This window comes from Heptranchias perlo, chromosome 26, assembly GCF_035084215.1.
Source record: "Heptranchias perlo isolate sHepPer1 chromosome 26, sHepPer1.hap1, whole genome shotgun sequence".
NCBI lineage: Eukaryota > Metazoa > Chordata > Chondrichthyes > Hexanchiformes > Hexanchidae > Heptranchias > Heptranchias perlo.
This window is the reverse complement of record NC_090350.1, coordinates 38,817,762-38,839,701: the sequence shown is the minus strand read 5'-3', so window position 1 is coordinate 38,839,701 and position 21,940 is coordinate 38,817,762. Positions and strand designations below refer to the sequence as shown.

At 42.9% G+C, this 21,940-nt stretch overlaps 1 protein-coding gene across 4 annotated transcripts; it reads right to left on the bottom strand.

The window, feature by feature from the left end:
- Positions 1 to 1,644: 1,644 nt before the first annotated feature.
- On the bottom strand, positions 1,645 to 21,847 carry zcchc17 (zinc finger, CCHC domain containing 17). Of its 4 annotated transcripts, none has more exons than XM_068006846.1 (9): positions 21,757 to 21,847; positions 18,977 to 19,142; positions 18,810 to 18,867; positions 18,340 to 18,440; positions 10,567 to 10,629; positions 6,898 to 6,989; positions 5,697 to 5,797; positions 2,989 to 3,110; positions 1,645 to 2,036 (listed from the first exon to the last, which is right to left on the bottom strand). In XM_068006846.1, exons 2-9 carry the CDS (start codon positions 19,016 to 19,018, stop codon positions 1,839 to 1,841), a joined length of 777 nt encoding a protein of 258 aa, XP_067862947.1. In that variant the 5' UTR covers positions 19,019 to 19,142; positions 21,757 to 21,847; the 3' UTR covers positions 1,645 to 1,838. The 4 variants fall into 4 exon arrangements, with proteins under 4 accessions (XP_067862947.1, XP_067862949.1, XP_067862948.1 ...); XM_068006848.1 differs by having other exon boundaries at positions 21,763 to 21,785; XM_068006847.1 differs by lacking the exon at positions 21,757 to 21,847 and adding an exon at positions 21,539 to 21,740.
- Positions 21,848 to 21,940: the final 93 nt, after the last annotated feature.

Sequence of the window (21,940 nt, the reverse complement as noted above, 5' to 3'; positions counted from 1 at the left end):
CATGCCCTCTAATTCTAGACTCTCCAGCCTAGGTAAACAACCCTTCAGCATCTACCCTGTCAAGCCCCCTCAAAATCTTATATATTTCAATGAGATCACCTCTCATTCTTCTAAACTCCAGACAGTATAGGCCCATTCTACTCAATCTCTCCTCAAAGGACAACCCTTTCAACCCAGGAATCAATCAAGTAAACCTTTGTTGCACTGCCTCTAAGGCAAACGTAGCCTTCCTTAGATAAGGAGATCAAAACTGTACATAGTTCTCCAGGTGTGGTCTCACCAAAGCCATGTAGAGTTGCAGCAAGACTTCCTTATTCTTGTACTTCAACCCCCTTGCAATAAAGGCCAACATACCATTAGCCTTCCTAGTTGTTTGTTGTACCTGCATGCTAATTTTGTGTTTCTTGTACAAGGACATCCAAATTTCTCTGAACACCAACTTTAATAGTTTCTTACCATGTAAAAAATATTCTGTTTTTCTATACTTCCTACCAATACTCCATCTGCCACCTTCTTGCCAACTCACTTAGCCTGTCTATATCCCATTGCAGACTCTTTGGTGTCCTCCTCACAGCTTACTTTCCCACCTAGCTTTGTACCATCAGCAAACTTGGATACACTGCACTTGGTCCCTTCATCTAAGTCATTAACATAGATTGTAAATAGCTGAGGCCCAAGCACTGATCCTTGCGGAACCCAATCAGTGACAGCTTGCCAACCTGAAAATGACCCATTTATCCCTACTCTCTGTTTTCTGTCTGTTAACCAATCCTCTATCCATGCTAATAAATTACCCCCAACCCCATGACACCGTATCTTGCATAACAACCTTTTATGTTGTTATATATATATATATATATATATACTGGGCAGAGAGGCTTTCATCTTAGATTCATGGAATGAAAGCTTTTTCTGCCCACGATAAAATAATCTATCCTTGGTGTTGTAAAATTGTTTACAATTGTCAACCCCAGTCCATCACCGGCATCTCCACATCATGGCAACCTTTTATGTGGCACCTTAGCGAATGCCTTTTGAAAATACTCCTCTACTGTGTGCACCTCCAATTGTTTTTGTTCTGATTGGAAACTGGGATGTGACTGGCCAACTTTTTCAGGATAGATTATTTTATTGTGGGCAGAAAAAGCTTTCATTCCATGAATCTAAGATGAAAGCCTCTCTCTGCCCAGTATATATATATATTTAAAAAAAAGGTCCCAGAAGTGGAAGGGAAGTGACTTAACCCACTACACTAAGGTGATGTAACAAAAACATTGAAAATTGTCGACCTAGTGCAGTGGACTGGTAATGCAAAGCCTTGGAATTGTGATGTTAGTGTATGAATGCTTAATACATTGGTAATAAATTCCATTGTCCGGTATTTTAATGAAGATGTTAATTCATTTAAAATAAGCAGTTTTCCAACTCCATTAAAATAGCGGGCAAAGGAATTTAATACTAACAGGTTAAGCATTTGTTTGTTAGTATCACACAATGTAATTGCAGGGCTAAAGTATTCAGGTTAGAGAGAGCAGCCATTGGTCATCCCCAGAACATCAGACGGTGTGCTTAAACTGGAAAGTTTTTAAAGGAGAATATATGAACTGTTTCATTTTGTAACAAAATAGCAAAGTACTGCCACTGTGAAGTTACAACAGAATAATACGTTCAGTGTATTTCAAACTTTGTTCAGCCTAGGGGCAAATACAATGCATAACAGTCAATTATTCTGAAAAAAAAGCACATCATTTCAACCTCCTTGAGTGTTAAATTACATATACCAACAACTGTTAGCACAAAAAACACCACTTCCAGTTTTCTACACCAGATAGTCTTCATTAATCTCTCTTTCTGGATTCCTTATGCCTGTGTTTCTTATGTTTTTTCTTTTTGTGTGATCGTTCAGTCTTTTCTGAATGCTTGTGTGTTTTGGTATCTGCACGGTCCTGCTCACTGTTCGAGTCTGACATCTCAGAAGAACGCGACTCTGAGGAAGACATCTTTCCTCTAATCTTCTTCTGTTTCTTTTCTTTTTCCTGCGGAAGATCAAACGTTTATTTGCATCAACATTGGTAAAGCAGCTGCTTTTTCCTTTCAGACGACAGGCTCAGAAAAGCAGGGTGATATTTTTTTTTTCTCTTCAATTTCATCAGTCCTTCCTACCCTCCAAATCTACACAATTCTCATCTGTTATGGGATTGGCATGCTCCAGTCCTTGAATATCTTACGGGACACAGTTACCACCACTTATCCAACACATCACATCCACCATTGCATTTCCTCTTTACCCTAAACAGGAATGTAAGAAGCGTCGAATCTGATCAGAACTCAGGTCTGTCACTCAGCAATCTCATTTTGTAGTGTCACAGCTACTGAACCACTTGCAACATATTTGTATCACAAATATCAAGATTTCAAGATTAATAAAAAAGGCTTTACCATCTTCTGTGCAACTGGAGAAACGTTACTAAGTCAGGAAATGTTAATTATAAACATCCATTAGTTATAATAGCAAGACAGAAGTGGCACGGTCAGAAACTCCCTGGTTAACATTAACAGAGCACAATCAATTAAACTTTGTTGTCCACCAATAGCGCCGCTCTCTAAGACACCCAAACCTTCCCTGTTTCCTTTGACTTTTCCTTACCAAGTCGCGGGTGAGAAGAGTGGACAGCAAATACTCCTATAAATCACACAACACTCTCCGACCCTACAGACCATCAACCATGATTCAACTGTCTACGCTGCAGTTGGGCATTTCTCAACTGCTTTTGAACAAGACGGGGTCAGTGCGCCTCAAATCTTAGTCTACTTTGTGAGGATGACAAATGTCCTTGTGGACAAATACAAACCACACCCCACTTCGATGAATCACGCCCACCAACTAAACTATCCGGTGGCCTAAGCGCTTTGCACGTTGGGTGACGACAATGCTCTAAGATGGCTGGAATTATAGGCCAAGCCTGCATCCGCTAAATAAATAATTACCTTCTTTTTCTTCTTTGGAACTTCAGATTGGCTGGAGCAGTCGGCTGGTTCCACTTCATCATCAGGAACTAGGCTATACTTAACGCCTCCAGGCTGCATGAAGCAGTCTTTCGCAAAATGTCCTGGAAGGAAAACAAAGTTAATCAACAGTCCTTCTGAAGTTGTGATTTACTCTTATTGAATGCAAAAGATGCTACTACACAGGTGTCATGTAATGTGACATTTATATGAGTGTAGTTGACCACTTAACACGAAAGGAACCAAGTAATCCTGAACAGTGAGTGTGGCAGGCTATTTTACCATGAAGGACACCACTGGGTCTGATCCTGCCCTTAACCATGCATTTCTAATGTGTGTTTGGGTGGTTGGTCACCAAGAACCATCACCTAACTAATTTCCCCCTTCCGAGCCAGGGTCACAGTGAGCCTTCCATTGCAAGTGGCTAACTCAGCAAAGAACTGGGACCTCCATAGTCTGTCCAGCTTAGAACCCCACCACATAGTGAACGTAGCCATCAAAGAAAGATTTTTCTCCCTCATTTCTTGCTACTAACTTTACCCTCGTTCTCCCCTCTTCCCCTCCCGAAGGCTTTGGTCTATTCTGGAGTATAGTTCCATAGACAATGGTCTTAACATCCACACATACGCAGTTGCAAAAAGAGTCGATAGATGGCAATCAACAGTAGGGAACTGAAGGAGGATTTAAACACCACAACAAAGAAGAGTTCAGCTCTTGGAAAGATTTGTGCACTTGATTTTATTTTTTCTCCATGCCACACACACCTCTCAGACAGGATTGGCATAAACCCAGGCCTCTAACAATGTTGCTTTGTATTCAACAGCCTGGGTTCATTTTTCCATGTTAAAGGTGCTACATAAATGCAAGTTGTTGCTGGGAGGTGGACAAGAGCAGCCCGGGGAGGTGGACAAGAGTATCCTGGAACGATGGTATTACAACCGTCCCTCTGTCCGAGAAACGCTCAGCACCCTTTCAACAGATTCCAATATCTGAGCTCAAGTTTTCAATGTATGCGCAACGATGGACAAAAAAAAGTTCAAATTATGTCCATCCCGTGATGCGACTAGACCCATTGGACCATCACAGCCGAGTCCAATCCTGCTCTAAACCACATATTTCCAGTGTCATGCTGACAATTCTACGCACTGTGCCGTCTTTTACTCAAAGACATTTGGTCATTGTCTGTCCTCTGAATCGCATAAAAATCGCAGATTCTGTACAAGTACAATCACTGTAATCACCATCAGGCCATTTTCACAGCAGCCCACCCCCACAAAACAGAACAGAAGTTGTGCGAGATGGTAAATTTAATGATGATTCACCGTTACGGCAGTAACACATCTTAGGTTTCAGACCACCACAAAACATCATCCAAACCTCTGTGCTATTGCCTTTTCATTCAGTGGGGATATCTATATTCTCTATGTATACAGTTACATTTTAAAGCAGGATTACGTCAGCACAATATCACTGCTTTCAGCAACCACTTAATTTCTTTTCAAAATGCTAGGTACAGAGAAACATTTAAAGTTCCAGTACTTCCTCTAACCCCAGTTTACAATATTGAGTTTCATAAATATACCAGGTTGAGATGAAAAGGGTGTATTTTGAAAGTTCCAGGCACTAAAATGATCTCACCATTTTAAGAACCCTCCCAAGTGCCTGCCACTGTGCAAATTAAACCTTGCAACGCAACACAAGTTTGACTTTCCAGGTAAAAATCTTTCCAACATCACAAAGCTGACTGCTGACTGTAATATTTTAATTTCCAGTGGTAACTGAGTTTTAATGACTCACAAACAGCTGCAACATCAATTTTTAAACTAGTTCACTGGGGAAGTTATTAAAATGCTACCCATTTTTAATCGCTCTTCCTCAAATTTATAGCCTTTCAGTTATTTGTGCTTAAATGAGACCTGTGATGTTTGCTCAGAAATTTGTTTGGTGCATTAATTTATTTTCTTCCCTAATTTTGCAGACAAACTACTCCCAGGCCTCTACCTATTTCACTCTTGAGCCAAGGACTCACTATCCTGTTATAATCCTCTTCCTCTGGGAGAAATGCATTGCCTCTACAGGGATCCTAGCCCAATAGCACTCTTGAGGAATTCACTGCAATGTGAATCCACTGCGCAAATCCACCTATCCATCTGCCTACATCTTACTATATTATATATATCACTCACCAAACTTTACATTGTGCAGCAGGATGCATTTACAATTCACAAGTTTAAAGTCGATGCAAAGTTGAAACCACTTTGCACCAGCGCTGAACTTCGGAGTTGTAAATTGTGTATCAAGATTCAAACTGATACCTAAACAAAGCAAAGTGAGATCACCTCCACCAGGGAGTCTCCCTCACCCTCAGTCTGGTGTCAGATCGGGCCCTGACTCCGGATTCAAGCTGCATTTACACTTTTACTGTTGCATCAGTGTAAAATCAAACTGCTCTGTGCCAACACTACAGCTGCAGTGCACTTGCACCCGTAGATGCTTAACAATCTTAAAAAGAAAAAGAAACCCATTTATTGCCCTGGGGCTTGAAATTTACAAACAATTTACTGACCTCTAATTGATTTCAGCTACAAACAGCTACAATTTATCTGGATTCCCACAGGATAAATTTAAGCTAGCATTTTTTATTAAAACTCTTAACAGCAAATAAGAGCAATTATGCATGCAGTAAGTACCTTTACATCCACATTTTTTGCAGAAAGTGTTTAGAACAGCTTCGAGTGTTATCTTCTGCCCCGTGAAGTCTTTGAACTTGCGTTTCCTTCTCTCATCCTGGCTGTGAACACAATCACAGAAAGATGGAATTTATCCCCAGGGAAAAATGTAAATAAGTTCTACCCTATTTGAATGAGGAGCATCCTCCATCTATCATAGAATAATACAGCACAGAAGGAGGCCATTTGACCCATCGTGCCTGTTCCGGCACTTTGAAAGAGTGATTCAATTAGTCCCATTCCCCTGCTCTTTCCCCATAGCGCTGCAAAATTTTCCCCTTCAAGTATTTCTCCAATTTGCTTTGAAAGTTATTACTGAATCTGCTTCCACCACCTTTCAGGCAGTGCATTCCATATCATAACAACTCGCTGCGTAAAAGAACGACTCATCTCGCGTCTGGTTCTTTTGTCAATTACGTTAAATCTGTGTCCTCTGGTTACCGACCTTCCTGCCACTGGAAACAGTTTCTCCATATTTATTCTATTAAAACCCTTCATGATTTTAAACACCTCTATTAAATTTCCCCTTAACCTTCTCTGCTCTAAGGAGAACAACCCCAGCTTCTCTAGTCTCTCCACATAACTGAAGTCCCGCATCCCCTGGTATCATTCTAGTAAATCTCCTCTGCACCCTCTCCAAGTCTTTAGTGCCCAAAATTGGACACAGTACTCCAGCTGGAGCCTAACCAGTGATTTATAAAGGTTTAGCATAACTCTCTTGCTTTTGTATTCTATGCCTCTGTTTATAAAGCCCGTATGCCTTTTTAACAGTCTTCTCCACTTGTCCTGTCACCTTCAAAGATTTGTATATGTGCACCACCAGGTCTCTCTGTTCCTGCACCCCCTTTAAAATTGTATCATTTAGTTTATATTGCCTCTCCTCATTCTTCCTACCAAATGCATCACTTCACCTCAGCTATGTTCCATTTTTGTGTGTCGTGTAGCATGGTAAATCTGAGGCTGTATTCATTTTTTTCCATTAACCAAATTACTTGTTTTGACTACAGGGAATTACAAAGCAGTGTGTGGGAGAAGGATTTCAGTATCAAGAAGAGCTCTGGGAAATCTAGCATTAGATCATTAAAGCAGTGCTCAAATCTTTCACAATTATCACAATGTCTTTTATAAACAAACAAATCAAAGCCATAACAAAATCACATACTCAAGAGCAACATTATTTGGATCGAGGTCCTTCCCAGATCCTTGATTGACAGCCTTCATTGAAAGAGAAAGCTTGACTTTGCCATCCTTCACCTAAATACAAAAGGTTGGTTTCAACTTTAATTAATACTTATGTATCTTATTTACACATGATTTATTAAAAAACAGTTGTAGCAAGATACAAAATGTAAAGTTAGGTATATTTTGCAGAAGAAATGGAGAGATTAGCTAAAGGAGAAGGAGGTGCAGGGGGAATTACATTTCATTCCAAGTACTCTTTTTTTTACAAGAGGACTGACACTCCTTCCACACATTTCTTTGATATTTTAAAAAACATCAATTATGGAACGTATTCCAGAACAGCTCTGTTGCAAACAGCAGGAGCTGCAACTTCAGAACATCTGGCTGACCAGCTCAAGAGGCAGCTCAACTGGGAGCAATGCAAATTTCTCCGCCCGTGGCTGGGTTCCCATGATCAGATGGTTACAGAGGAGCCTTCGAGCAAGTATAAAGTTTCACTCTCTGTCTCCACGGAGCAATTCCCCATTATTACTGTTATCAGAGAAACCTACCAGATGGTCTCCAGAATAGCATTAACATTTTCAAAAAAAAAATCAAGAGTATAATTTTCTTCTATATAAAAGGAGTAATCTTTTGAACAAAATCTTCTTCCTTTACATTTTACTTCCCATTTAATTAGACCAACTGCACAACTTTTGTGTTCACAAACCGTTTATATTTTAACTATAGAGCTATCACCTTGCTATTTCTTACAAGATAGGCATTTTCATGCTTGTGGATGCTGATACATTTTTCATTTTAAAAATTATTATTCATGCTCAGGCTGTGGCCGTCACTGGCAAGTCCGGCATTTATTGCCCATACCTAGTTGCCCAAATATGGCTTAATACAACTGAGGGGCTTGCTAGGCCACTTCAGAGGGCAGTTAAGATTCAACCGTGCTGGTGCAGGACTGGAGTCACAGAAAGGCCAGATTGATATGGAAGGCAGGTTTACTTCTCTGAAGGACATTATTGAACCATTTGAGTTTTTATGACAATCCGACAGCCTCATGGTTACTTTTTACTGATACCAGCTTTTTATTTCTAGATTTTTAAAACTAAATTCAAATTCTCAAACTGCTCTGGTGGGATTGGAGCTCACATTCAGCTGGGTAATTAGTCCAGGCCTCTAGACTAATAGTCCAGTAACATAACTGCTATGGTACCCATATTAAGGTTATTGCAACAACTCCCAAAATAGCATTAAACACAAATCCTAATTTTAAAGAATAACTTTTTTTGTGCGAGGTTTCTGTGCTCAACAAGGCGCAGGATGTTAGTGCTTGAAAATGGAACACTTTTGACTTCAGTTGCCTCGTGTCAGCAACAAATAATCCAGGGCAGGTACAGCACGGTTAGTTGCAGAGTAGGGTTCCCTCTACTCTGCCATTTAAAAAGAGAGATTTGTATCAATATTTGAAAAGGAAGACTACAAAAGGATATGAGGAATGGGATTAGTGTACACAGCTCTGGTTCAAGAGCCAATAGTGGCACAGCTATGATGGGCCGAATGGCCTCCTTCTGTTAATTCTACGATTCTAATGCTCTTTGACCGTATCCACCAAATGGCAATTTTTTTTTTAAATTGCCAGAGACGGTTAAGGGGAGATCGAATAGAGGTATTCAAAATTATGAGTGGTTTTGACAGAAAAACTGTTTCCTCTGGCAAGTGGGTCGGTAACCAGAGGTCATAGATTCAAAATAATTGGCAAAAGAACTGGAGGGAAAATGAGGAGAATTGTTTTCACACAGAGTGTTGTTAAGATCTGGAACCTGAAAGAGTGGTGGAAGCAGATCCCACAGGAACTTTCAAAAAGCAATTGGACATGTACTTGAAGAGGACTAATTTGCAGGGTTATGGGGAAAAAAGTTGGGGTGTGGAATTAAATTGGACAGCTCTTTCAAAGAGCCGGAACAGCCACGACGGGCCGAATGGCCTCCTTCTGTGCTGTAAGATTCTATAACCAAGATTTTGAGAAGTATTTAACAAGATAACAGGGGTGTAATAGTACGACAATCAGACAATTAATCATTTCCAACTCTCTGGGGATTATACCACGGCTACAAAATTTTTCATAAATGAGAATACCCATATGCTTGGCAGGCTACATTCACAATGAAAACACATTTCTAAGTGTTGGCTGTGGTACTCCAGTGACAACAAGATATAAACATCACGGCTTTGAAAATCAGTGATATTTTGAGTGCATCCAGGACGCTATTTGGGCAGACGAAGAAAGAATGTGAGCCAAGACGCAGTTAGACTGGGTCACAGCACCCTTTGTTCTAGCATTGATATTTCCCCTGGATATTGAGGTGAGTGCTGGTGCTAGATCAGCCATGATCTCATTGAATGGCGGACCAGGCTCGAGGGGCCGAATGGCCTACTCCTGCTCCTATCTCTTATGGTCTTACAGTGCCCACCAACCCCCCTCCCCCACTCCGCCCAGAAGGCGCAAGAAGAGGCAGGGTCTATTTAGAAACCGGCCACTTTTACATTTTTTTTTAAATGTTCGGCGGCGTAAGCAGCTCTTTCATGCAGTGCCATGGCTCCACAAGCAGATTTTTATTCCCCCCCCGTCCCCCCGTCCCCTCCCTCCCCCGTCACCCCCAGCAGCCACCTGTCGGGATTATGCGAATACCCCGTGAATTCCAATGGGGTCTGGAGCCAATGAGTGGAAATCCCGCTCCACCGCTGTTAAGGCGGCGCAGTGGGACTTGTGGATTTTCGGGGCCCGTACCTTTTACCTGCATTGTCACAAATATTATCCAATGTCATGAAAATTCAGAAAATATTCCTTTTTAAATAGATGGTCGTTTTATATGGTAATGTAGCAATGTTTGAGCAGGAGACGACTGATCCAACCAGCCTTCCAAACCTCTCGTCAGTTTCCTTATTCTGATTACATAGAATGTACACCATAGAAATAGGCCATTCAGCCTAACTGGTCTGTGCTGATGTTTATGCTCCAGACAAGCCTCCTCCTCCCTATTTCATCTGACCCTATCAGTATATCCTTCTATTCTTTTCTCCCTCCTGTGTTAATCGAGCCTCCTCTTAAATTCATCTGTGCTATTCGCCTCCACTACTCCTTGTGGTAGCGAGTTCCACATTCTAACCACTCTGTGAGTAAAGAAGCTTCTCCTGAATTCCCTATTGGATTTATTGGTGACTAACTTATGTTTATGGCCCCTCGTTCTGGTCTCCCCCGCAAGTGGAAACATCTTCTCCACGTCTACCCTATCAAACCCTTTCATGATCTTAAAGACCTCTATCAGGTCACCCCTCAGCCTTCCCTTTTCTGGAGAAAGAGCTCCAGCCTGTTCAATCTTTCCTGATAGGTATAACCTCTCAGTTCTGGTATCATCCCAGTAAATCTTTTTTGCACCTTCTCCAGTGCCTCTACATCCCTTATATAATATGGAGACCAGAGCTGCTCACAGTACTCCAAGTACTTCGAGAACTAACACCCCAGAATTCCATTTACTAACAGGAATTCACCCAGTACTTTTTTTTTGTTGAAACCTGCCGTGGCTCATTGTTGCACCATCCCTGCTGGTAATCTGTTCCACAATTCTAGCGCCCTCTCAATGAAAAAAAATGTTGCCTTGGTTTCTTGTTTTCCTTTCGATGCTTTAAAATTGTGTCTTCTAATTCTTGAATTTTGCACCTGACAGAAGAATTTTCCTCATAATTCTCCATAATCATAAAAATCTTATGGACCTCCATCAAGTCCCCTCATCCTATCCAAAGAGTTAAGTCCCAGGGTAGAAGGAAAGAACTTGCATTCATATAGTGCCATTCACAATCTCAGGACGTCCCAAAGGGCTTTACAGTCAATTAAACAGTTTTGAAGTGTAGTCACTGTTGTGATGTAGGATAGCCAATCTTTCCTCAGGCCTCTAGGACCAGGAATCAGCATCCTAAACTCTCATTCCCATTCCCTCCAAAAGTTCCAGATCTTTCCTGTAATAAGGAGACTAAAACTGAACAAAGTATTCCAGATATGGGGCTCGATTTTCGCACCCCCGAGCGGGTGCGTTCGTGGCCGGGGGGGGGGGGGGGGGCTCCGAAAATCGGGGATTCCCGGGGCGGGTCCGGAGCCCGGCTCCAACCCGCCCACTTCTGGGTTCCCCAGTGACGCGCTGACATGTGTGCGCAGCCCCCGCATGTGGGACTCCCACCGGTAATTAAAGCCGGCGGGGTGCCACTTGAAGTAATTAACCAGGTATTTCAGGTCGTTTACAGACCTGATATTTTAGGAGGGGTGGGATTTTCAGATCAACTGGGACTGTTTCCCGTACTGGGGGAAACACTCCCAGTTGAAATGGACGTGTTGCAGCCATCAGCCTGTGGCAGCTGCAAAGGTCCATTTGACAGGGTGGGGGGTGTGGGGGAGGGGGAGACCCTCACTCATTGCAGGAGGCCACTCTGTCACTTTGGACAAAGTTTGGCCTCCACCACCCTCCTCCTAACAATAAAATTCATCAACTTGCACACTTACCCCGGTGTCCAGACACATTTACCGACCTTGCAGACCCCCTCAAATGTACATCTTCCGGATGGGAGCTGCCGTAGCTGCAGTCATGACCTCCTCGGAGGGCGAACAGCATCACCAGCCTCACCGGCCACACCGTCCACCTCTGACACGTGGAGCCCCACAACACAGTGCTGTGACACATCCACCTGCACAGCAGGAGGGAGGCCAACGGCAGGGAGAGATGCGTCGCAGAAGGCACTACCCTCGCCACAGGGTCCACAGACCAAGGCTCAGCTTCCTGGATCTCTCTGAGCAGCACTGCACACGGAGGCTCAGAGTCACTCGACATGTAGTCGTGGACATCTGCAGCCTCCTTCATGCTGAGCTGCTCCCGGCTGGCCCGAGCACCATCTTCTTACCTGTCGCTGTCCAAGTCACCACTGCCCTCAACAACTTCTCCTCCGCATCCTTCCACGGGGGACATCGCTGACGTCTCTCAGTCGTCTGCACAAGAGAGCTCTGCAAATACACCTACACCCACTCTGCAGTGACACAATGGGTGGCATCAGTTGTGAGTCTTCATAGTGATCCTCAGGAAAGGGCATTATTGCACAAACCAGACAAGATTCGCAAAGACGTGGCAGTAGTGGTGACAATATAATATGTTATGTGAGTTGGTCAGAAATTAAATAAGTAAAAACCATGACAAACCCTGAAACACCCTTGTGCATCCCCTTCATGCTCACAACACGTTTGCCTTACGCTTCCTACTGCACATATGTGATGCATGCCCTGTGGCTGCAGCACAGGTAGTGGCAGGTTGAGTGAGGCTGACTGTGAAAGAGATGCACGAGAGGGTGAGTATGAGATAGAGCCATGAGATTGTATGAGGATTGGGTTGAGTGGTAGTGGTGGGATGAGTACTGGCGAGGTGAGTAAGTGCAGGTAAGATGAGGATGAGCTGTGAGTGGGTGTGAGGAGTGATGTGACAGAGTAGTGTTGGCAGTGCAGAAGGAGATGTGGGGTGGGGGCGGTGATGTGGCAGACGGAGTGTAGGGGAATGAGTAAGTGTACTCACTTCGGCTGACCTACTTAGGTCAATGAAGCGCCTCCTGCACTGTATGCAGGTGTGCAATATGTTGATGGTGCAGGTGACCTCCTCTGCCACCTCGAGCCAGGCCTTCTTGGTGGCAGAGGCAGGCCGCTTCCTCCCGCCCGCCGGGGGGAGGGGGGGGAAAGATCTCTGTCCTCCCCCTCCTCCTCACCCCATCCAATAAGACCTGGAGTGAGGCATCATTAAACCTGAGAGCAGCCTTCCCCCTGGGCTGCTCCATGCTGTAATTTTTCCTATTTTCTGCAGCATCAGTCAGTGGAGGACTGCCGCTTTAAATAGGGCTCCTCCAGCTGACAGCCTATGCTGCGCATGTGCAGTCTGCCCGCTGCACAGCTTTCCAGTGCGAAACCCGGAAGCAAAGGTAAGTGGCTTCAATTAGCCTGCGATTGCGTGCAGATCACCCCCCGATTTCACTGGGCACGTTACCCACGCGCCCAGTCGACCCCTCGCTGCAAACCCGCTGCCCTCCTAATATCGGGCCCATGGTCTCACTAAGGGCAAATGCAACTTCAGCTCCTGATTTACATGTTACGGAGTGCAGCGGAGCACAGAGTGAACACCTGAGAGTGTGAGCGGCGGCAGACCTGAGCAGCAGAAGAATGAGAGTGGGGATAAAAGCAGCAGCAGACCTGCAACAAGAGAGAACTACTGTGCGACGTCACAGGTGAGACAGGAGAATCCAAGAGGTGAGCTTAGAAAAAAAGGAGACCGAGAGCGGGAGGAGAGTCCAAGAGGTGAGCACAGTATAAAAGGAGAGACCAGGAGCGGGAGGAGAGTCTGAGAGGTGAACGCAGTGTAACTCTAAGGCAAGTCATGGCAGCACAGTTCGCACCCGTGATATGCTCCTCCTGCACTATGTGGGAAGTCATAGACACTACCAGTGTCCCTGGTGACCATGTGTGCAGGAAGTGTGTCCAGCTGCAGCTACTGGCAAACCGCATTTCGGAGCTGGAGCTGCGGGTGGATTCACTGTGGAGCATCCGTGATGCTGAGACTATCGTGGATAGCACGTTCAGTGAGGTGGTCACACCTCAGGTAAAGATTACGCGTGCAGAAAGGAAATGGGTGACCGCCAGGCAGAGTAAAAGGACTAGGCAGGTAGAGCAGGAGTCCTCTCTTGTTGTAGGTCTGCTGCTGCTTTTATACCATCTCCCTCTCAAACAGATATTCTGCTTTGGATACTGTTGGGGGAGATGGTTTATCAGGGGAAAGCAGCAAGAGCCACGTTCGTGGCACGACGGGTGGCTCTGCTGCACAGGAGGGGAGAAAGAAGAGTGGCAGGGCTATAGTGATAGGGGATTCAATTGTAAGGGGAACAGATAGGCGTTTCTGCGGCCGTAAACGTGACTCCAGGATGGTATGTTGCCTCCCTGGTGCTAGGGTCAAGGATGTCACGGAACGGCTGCAGGGCATTCTGGAGGGGGAGGGTGAACAGTCAGTAGTCGTGGTCCATATCGGTACCAACGACATAGGTAAAAAAAGGGATGAGTTCCTGCAAGGTGAATTCAAGGAGTTAGGAGACAAATTTAAAAGCAGGACCTCAAAGATAGTTATCTCAGGATTACTACCAGTGCCACGTGCTAGTGAGTATAGGAACAGGAGAATAGACAGGATAAATGCGTGGCTGCAGGGATGGTGTAGGAGGGAGGGATTCAGATCCCTGGGACATTGGGACCTATACAAGTGAGACGGGTTACACCCGAGCAGGACCGGGACCAATGTCCTCGTGGGGGTGTTTGCTAGTGCTGTTGGGGAAGGTTTAAACTAGAGCGGCAGGGGGATGGGAATCTTAGCGGGGAGTCAGAAGGGAGTAAAGTTGAGAGCAGCAAGAGAGGGGAAGACCCAGGGGAAATTTACAATACAAATAGTACAAACAGTTGTTCAAGAACAAGTGAAAGGGAAAAGCGTGGGGCAGCAGAAAGTGTACTTTAGATACTACAGATAAAGTTAAAACTAGAAGGCGTAAGGCGATTAACCCAGCATCAAAACTGAAGGTCAGGCTAGGGTGTGTGGCCCATCTAAGAGTTCTATATACAAATGCACAGAGTATAAGGAATAAATTAAATGAACTACAGGTTCAAATTCAAATCGGAGGGTTTGGCATGATAGCTATTACTGAGACATGGCTGCAGGATGGTCAGGATTGGGAACTAAATATACCGGGTTATAAGGTCTACAGGAGAGATAGGGACAATGGAAGAGGGGAGGAGTAGCCTTAGTGATTAGAGATGAAATCAATTCAATGATAAAGGAGGATATAACGAGAGGTAAGCAGCCAACAGAGACCCTTATGGGTTGAATTGAGAAATAGGAAAGGATCTAAGACTATAGTGGGAGTTGTGTATAGGACCCCTGGCAGCAGCTCTGAAGTGCTAGGTTGTATAAATGCAGAGATTAGACAAGCATGTAACAAAGGCATAGTAGTCTTAATGAGGAACTTTAACCTTCACATAGATTGGGGAAAGCAACAGTCAGAAAGGTAGTGAATTTCTTGAGTGTGTCCGGGATAGTTTACTACAGCAGTATGTCCTAGAGGCAACAAGGGGGCAAGCCATACTAGATTTAGTAATGAATAATGAACCAGATTTAGGTAACAGCTTAACTGTGCGTGAACATCTATCCAATAGCGATCATAACATGATCGAGTTCAATGTAGTGTTTGAAAGGGAAAAAAGTGAATCAGCTGCTAAGATTCTAGACTTGGGTAAGGCCGACTTCAATGGGATGAGACAGAGACTGTCCACAGTAAACTGGGCAAATCTGTCAATGGGTAAAACGACTGATGATCAGTGGGAAATGTTTAAAGAAACATTTAACGAGATACAGAACCGGTTTATACCCGAGGGGCAAGAACTCTACTTGCCAAAAAAAACAGCCATGGACAACTAAAGAGGTAAGGGACAGTATAAGACATAAGGAAAGGGCATACAAAAAGGCAAAAAATGGCACAGATCCTGGCAAATGGGAATGATACAAAGATCAACAAAGGGTCACTAAACAAGATAGTAAGAGCTACAAAAAGAGAGTATGAAAAGAAACTTGCAAGGGATATCAAAACCAATATGAAGAACTTTTATAGTTATATTAGGAAAAAGAGGGTGGTCAGGAGCAGTGTTGGCCCCTTAAAAACTGAAAGTGGGGATATTGCCATTGACAATGGGGAAATGGCGGACATGTTGAACAATTACTTTGTGTCAGTATTTACAGTAGAAAAAGAGGATAGCATGCCGGAAATCCCAAGAAAACTAATATTGAATCGGGGACAGGGACTCGATAAAATTAACATAAGTAAAGCAACAGTAATGAAGAAAATAATAGCACTAAAGAGTGACAAATCCACAGGACCAGATGGTTTCCATCCCAGGGTTTTAAAGGAAGTAGGTGAGCAGATTGCAGATACCCTAACTATAATCTTTCAAAGTTCTCTCGATTCAGGAACTGTCCCTCTAGATTGGAAAATTGCACATGTCACTCCACTTTTTAAGAAAGGAGAGAGAGGGAAACCAGGGAATTATGGAGCAGTTAGCCTAACATCTGTTGTGGGGAAATTGCTGGAGTCCATAATTAAGGATAGGGTGACTGAACACCTCGAGAATTTTCAGTTAATCAGAGAGCCAGCATGGATTTGTGAAAGGTAGGTCGTGCCTGACAAACCTGATTGAATGTTTTGAAGAGGTGACTAAAGTAGTGAACAGGGGAATGTCAATGGATGTTATTGATATGGACTTCCAGAAGGCATCTGATAAGGTCCCACATAAGAGACTGTTAGCTAAGATAGAAGCCCATGGAATCGAGGGAAAAGTACGGACTTGGTTAGGAAATTGGCTGAGCGAAAGGCGACAGAGAGTAGGGATAATGGGTAAGTATTCACATTGGCAGGATGTGACTAGTGGAGTCCCGCAGGGATCTGTCTTGGGGCCTCAATTATTCACAATATTTATTAACGACTTAGATGAAGGCATACAAAGTCTCATATCTAAGTTTGCCGATGACACAAAGATTGGTGGCATTGTAAGCAGTGTAGATGGAAACATAAAATTACAAAGCGATATTGATAGATTAGGTGAATGGGCAAAATGTGGCAAATGGAATTCAATGTAGACAAATGTGAGGTCATCCACTTTGGATCAAAAAAGGATAGAACAGGGTACTTTCTAAATGGTAAAAAGTTAAAAACAGTGGATGTCCAAAGGGACTTAGGAGTTCAGGTACATAGATCATTGAAGTGTCATGAACAGGTACAGAAAATAATCAATAAGGCTAATGGAATGCTGGCCTTTATATCTAGAGGACTGGAGTACAAGGGGGCAGAAGTTATGCTGCAGCTATACAAAACCCTGGTTAGACCGCACCTGGAGTACTGTGAGCAGTTCTGGGCACCGCACCTTTGGAAGGACATATTGGCCTTGGTGGGAGTGCAGCGTAGGTTTACTAGAATGATACCCGGACTTCAAGGGTTAAGTTACGAGGAGAGATTACACAAATTGGGGTTGTATTCTCTAGAGTTTTGAAGGTTAAGGGGTGATCTGATCAAAGTTTATAAGATATTAAAGGTAACAGATAGGGTGGATAGAGAGAAACTATTTCCGCTGGTTGGGGATTCTAGGAGTAGGGGGCACAGTCTAAAAATTAGAGCCAGACCTTTCAGGAGTGAGATTAGAAAACATTTCTACACACAAAGGGTGGTAGAAGTTTGGAACTCTCTTCTGCAAACGGCAATTGATACTAGCTCAATTGCTAAATTTAAATTTGAGATAGATAGCTTTTTGGCAACCAAAGGTATTAAGGGATATGGGCCAAAGGCAGGTATATGGAGTTAGATCACAGATCAGCCACGATCTTATCAAATGGCGGAGCAGGCACGAGGGGCTGAATGGCCTACTCCTGTTCCTACGTTACACCCTAAGCTATACACCCCAACATTTCATTAGCTTCCTAGATTTCTTATGAGCACTGAACCAACAGCTTTAATGACTTATCCACTGAAACTCCCAGATCTCCTCTGCTCTGTTACCTCAAAGCATCAATTACCATTTAATGCGTACTCCACATGCTCGTTTTTTCTACCTATTCTTATCACTTTACACTTGTCTGTGTTGAATTCCACCTGCCACTTTTCTGCCTATTGATCCAGCTTGTCCAGGACCTTTTGGATTATCGCATCATGGATCACTGCACACAATTTGGTGTCATCTGTAATCTCAGACACCGTGAACAATATTCTGTTCTCCAATCATTCATAAAATTTAAACTCCAACCATAACCCAAGTTTCATGGGACTCCACTGGCAACCATTTTCCATGCTGAAATCTCCAAATGCCACTTATCAATCTAGCCTAATATTTTGCTATGTATTCCATGGGCATGCACCTTGTGAATCAGTCTGTCATGTGAGAGAGTGTCAAATGCTTCCCTGAAATCCATGTAGATAACAGCCACTGCCTCCCCATATCTACAAGCTCCAGCAAAGAAAAGTGAGAGAAGCAGGTATATTGTTACTTGGTTTACACAATACGCGTCCCCTCAAATTCCCTTTGCTTTATATAATAAAAATGTCAGAAACAAATTATACCAAATAAATCAATAAAAATGCTTGTTTAGAGAGGGAGATTGTTTTCTCTGCACTGGGTGAAACAAAATTGCAAATCCATTTATAACAAATATGTATCTAATTTTGTTGCTTATTGCACATGGAGGAATTCTTCCCCACAGATCATCAAAGGAATGGAGCTGGGAAAAATAATCTCAATCACATGCAGCTTTGAGAAAGTCCAGGAGTGCCTTACCTCTTTCCCAATTACTTTAACCCAGACCTTTTCTCCGACATCAACGATCTCGGACGGATTATCCACCCGACTTGCTGACATGTGCGACTTGTGAACAAGACCTGCAAAATAAAACAAGCATTCAGTGAACTGATCCTATCGACAACATCCACAACCCCTGGCTATCCAGCCCACGTAACCAAGTGACTCGCCCTGCTATGGCACAGCTCACTGCTCCATTTCTATTCCAGATTTATGCTGCTCAGTTTGTCGGTTTGAATTTGGAAAAGCTGGTTTGGAAAACAGCAAAATGCATAATTGGTAGCAAATATTAATCAGGCATATTATAGAACAGGGAGTATCTAATTTGGCAAGAGTCACAATAAAAATACAAAGGTGACATACATTTAGCATTATTCAGATATCAGAAAGGATTCTTGTATCTTAACAACAGTGCTATATGCATATATTTAAATACAAAACATATGTACCTTGCCTTTTGCAACCAGGAATTTTAATAAATGCTCCATATTCTGTTACGGATGCAACCTGAAAAATTAATTTGAGCAGAATTTTTTTTTTAAACAGGCAATAAAAATTTAAAGAAATGTATGTGTATATTCAAAGCAACGATCTGTGTACATGTTGAAAGACGTACCTCTCCCTGGAAGGTTATGTACATTTCAGGCAAGTCCTCCATCTTTACACAACCTGCAGTACACGAAGGAAAGAGAAAGACCCTTGCAGGATTCTTCAGATAATGGTCATATTCCTGGTAAAGGTTTATTTCATAGTGTCTTCCTCTCACATTTTGTCAGGAAGTTCTAGATAAAGAAAAAAATACACATTTTTAAAATATTTGTTCTCAGGATGTGGGCGATGCTGGCAAGGTCACATTTATTGCCCATCCTTAAGTGCTCTGAGAAGGTGATGATGGGCATTCTTCACGAATTGCTGCAGATAAAGAAATCTCGCTCAATGGCAATCAAATGATCCCTAAAGTAACGCATGATGATCCCAAACCAGAAATGTACTACAACGGTCAGGCAACTCTTGTGGGGAAATTGATTTTCACATCATTAAGTCAGATCATTTATTTTGCTTTGCTGGCCTTTTACAAAAATAAAAGCTTTTTTTTTGGGTGAACAGTATACTCAATGCCTTCCTGTGTAATTGTTTTGACGCCCACTCATGGAATGTTGTTCATGAATTAGCCTGTCAGTTTCAATGATGGAAATAAAAGCAGTGGCATTCAGAACTTTATGTGCATCCTTGATCAAGAATAAGTAGTCTGAAAAATGAATTTAAATTGTCAGTATTGGTACAGCCATTGGAGTTTCTACTGCAACAGCCAATTCTATTAAGTATTTGCAATATGGGTAAAATTGCCCCTCAATCTGAATATATTACATTTGCCTTTGTTAGCTGATCATTTTTGTAGTTTACTGGGTGCAACATTCTTCACAAAACCCAACTGATTTGTTGTCCCAATCTGCTTTCCAATCCTATATACCAACTAAATAGTAGTCTGAACTCTGCAGCATGAAAAGGAGTATCAAATTTACCGTAGCGACTTCAATAAATGGACAATTGACCAATTAACATCATGATAGGAAGTAAAAACAGTGCAGCATTTACTGATCAGATGTACAATCAAAATTCAACATTAATATGCACACACCCAGACTACTAGATTTATCTAGACTGCATCAGAAAAACAGCAAAGTCTTCAATTGAGCATATAACATCATTAATGCATAAAATCAACACATTCAGGAGATATAAAGCATAGGGATAAGAATTCCTCTGGTCACTATATGTGGAGCGAGTTTATGATTTTGCCAAAAATTCTGAACAAAGGAAATCATCATCAACACTTTTCTGATGCTGTCACACATAGTACAGAGGAATTCTGACCCCCTCTGCCTTTCAATTTTTTTGTATCATCTAAAGTATTTTCATTGTACAGACATTAATTGCATTGCTCTTTTTAGGGGCGACCCAATAACTCTCAGGCATTTTGTTTAGTGTGAATTTCATATTATCCAATAGACCTCAGTGACAGGTCTACATATATCTAAGGCCACTGTTGTTCAGATTTAAGCACATTACATAGAGACAGGATAACTCAGGTTATTATCTCCCAATCTGACACCTGAGTGCACTAAAGCCAAGTGGAGTGAAGACCCCTTCAACAGGCCACCTGACCTTACACCAACTGCTGTATAACTCCAATCTGGTGTGAAACCATATTTTCAAAGTTTTTATTTCAAAATTTACTTTATTTCATAGAATTTTAAAGATACACAAAGTTCAATGTAAATATCACAATTCCAAACCTGTACAATTTAAACCAATACATTACACAAAGCAATCACATTATTACAATTTAAACACAGTATTTCTTATGATTTATGGTGTATAATACAAGTTGGGCCAGCCTTACACGGTGGCCTTTCCCCATAGAGTCTTTAAGTAAGGAGTCTTACAACAGCAGGTTATGGTCCAACAGCTTTATTTGAAATCACAAGCTTTCAGAGCTCCGAAAGCTTGTGATTTCAAATAAAGCTGTTGGACTATAACCTTGATGTGGAGATGCCGGCGATGGACTGGGGTGGACAAATGTACAGAGTCGTGCAACACCAGGTTATAGTCCAACAGCTTTATTTTAAATCACAAGCTTTCGGAGCTTAGCTCCTTCGTCAGGTGAGTGAAGGAGGGTTTCCATAAAAGCATCGCATAAATAGTCAGAGAACAATGTCTGGTGATTACAGATAATCTTTCCAACTGCCCGTTATCACCCCTTGGCAGAGAGATAATTACAGCAATCAATGAACACCATCAACTCCTTTGATTGCTGTAATTATCTCTCTGCCAAGGGGTGATAACGGGCAGTTGGAAAGATTATCTGTAATCACCAGACATGGTTCTCTGACAATATATGCGATGCTTTTATGGAAACCCTTCTTCACTCAACTGAGGAAGGAACTAAGCTCCTAAAGCTTGTGATTTTAAATTAAAGCTGTTGGACTATAACCTGGTGTTGCACGACTCCTTACATTTGTCCACCCCAGTCCATCGCCAGCATCTCCACATCAAGTCTTTAAGTAGGTCGCACCTCGCTTCAGTGCGTCCTGTCGCACGTACTCCTGGACTTTGGAGGGCAACACTCGGTCATGAACAGCTCTTTCAGCTGGAAGGAGCCATGTTCTCAAAGTACCTGTGGCCCAGGGGCTCATCCGGAGCTGCTGATGCGCAGCGTGCGGTATAACTCGAGTCTACGAGCTACACATCGCAATTTACAGATACCAGCTGCTGCAATGTAACTGCAGCCCAACTCGCGGATTAAAACTATAGCGCAGTTGATCCAAAGCTTATGGCTGCTCGTAAATTAATTAACGACACAAGGGAAAAAAAATACTGCGTTAAACCACAAACCAAAACCTCGCCATTTTGTCGCCTCCGCCGATCACGAACCAATAGCGAGGACCTTTACTCAGCGCAGCCTAACCTACTGGTAGATTGACGGCAGCGTTGACCAATCGGCTTGGAGAGATGAGCGAGCACCGCCCACTGTTGGCTGTGGTTGACGTGGGGATCAGCCTACGGGGATAGAGAGAAG

Bases quoted from the DNA above. Each gene is read 5' to 3' on its own strand.
- zcchc17 (XM_068006846.1), bottom strand. From the start codon at position 19,018: ATGGAGGACTTGCCTGAAATGTACATAACCTTCCAGGGAGAG. The intron at 18,868-18,976 runs GTACGTCTTTCA...TTAATTTTTCAG, and splicing joins ACATAACCTTCCAGGGAGAG to GTTGCATCCGTAACAGAATA. The intron at 2,037-2,988 runs GTAATTATTTAT...GATCTTCCGCAG, and splicing joins TTCCAAAGAAGAAAAAGAAG to GAAAAAGAAAAGAAACAGAA.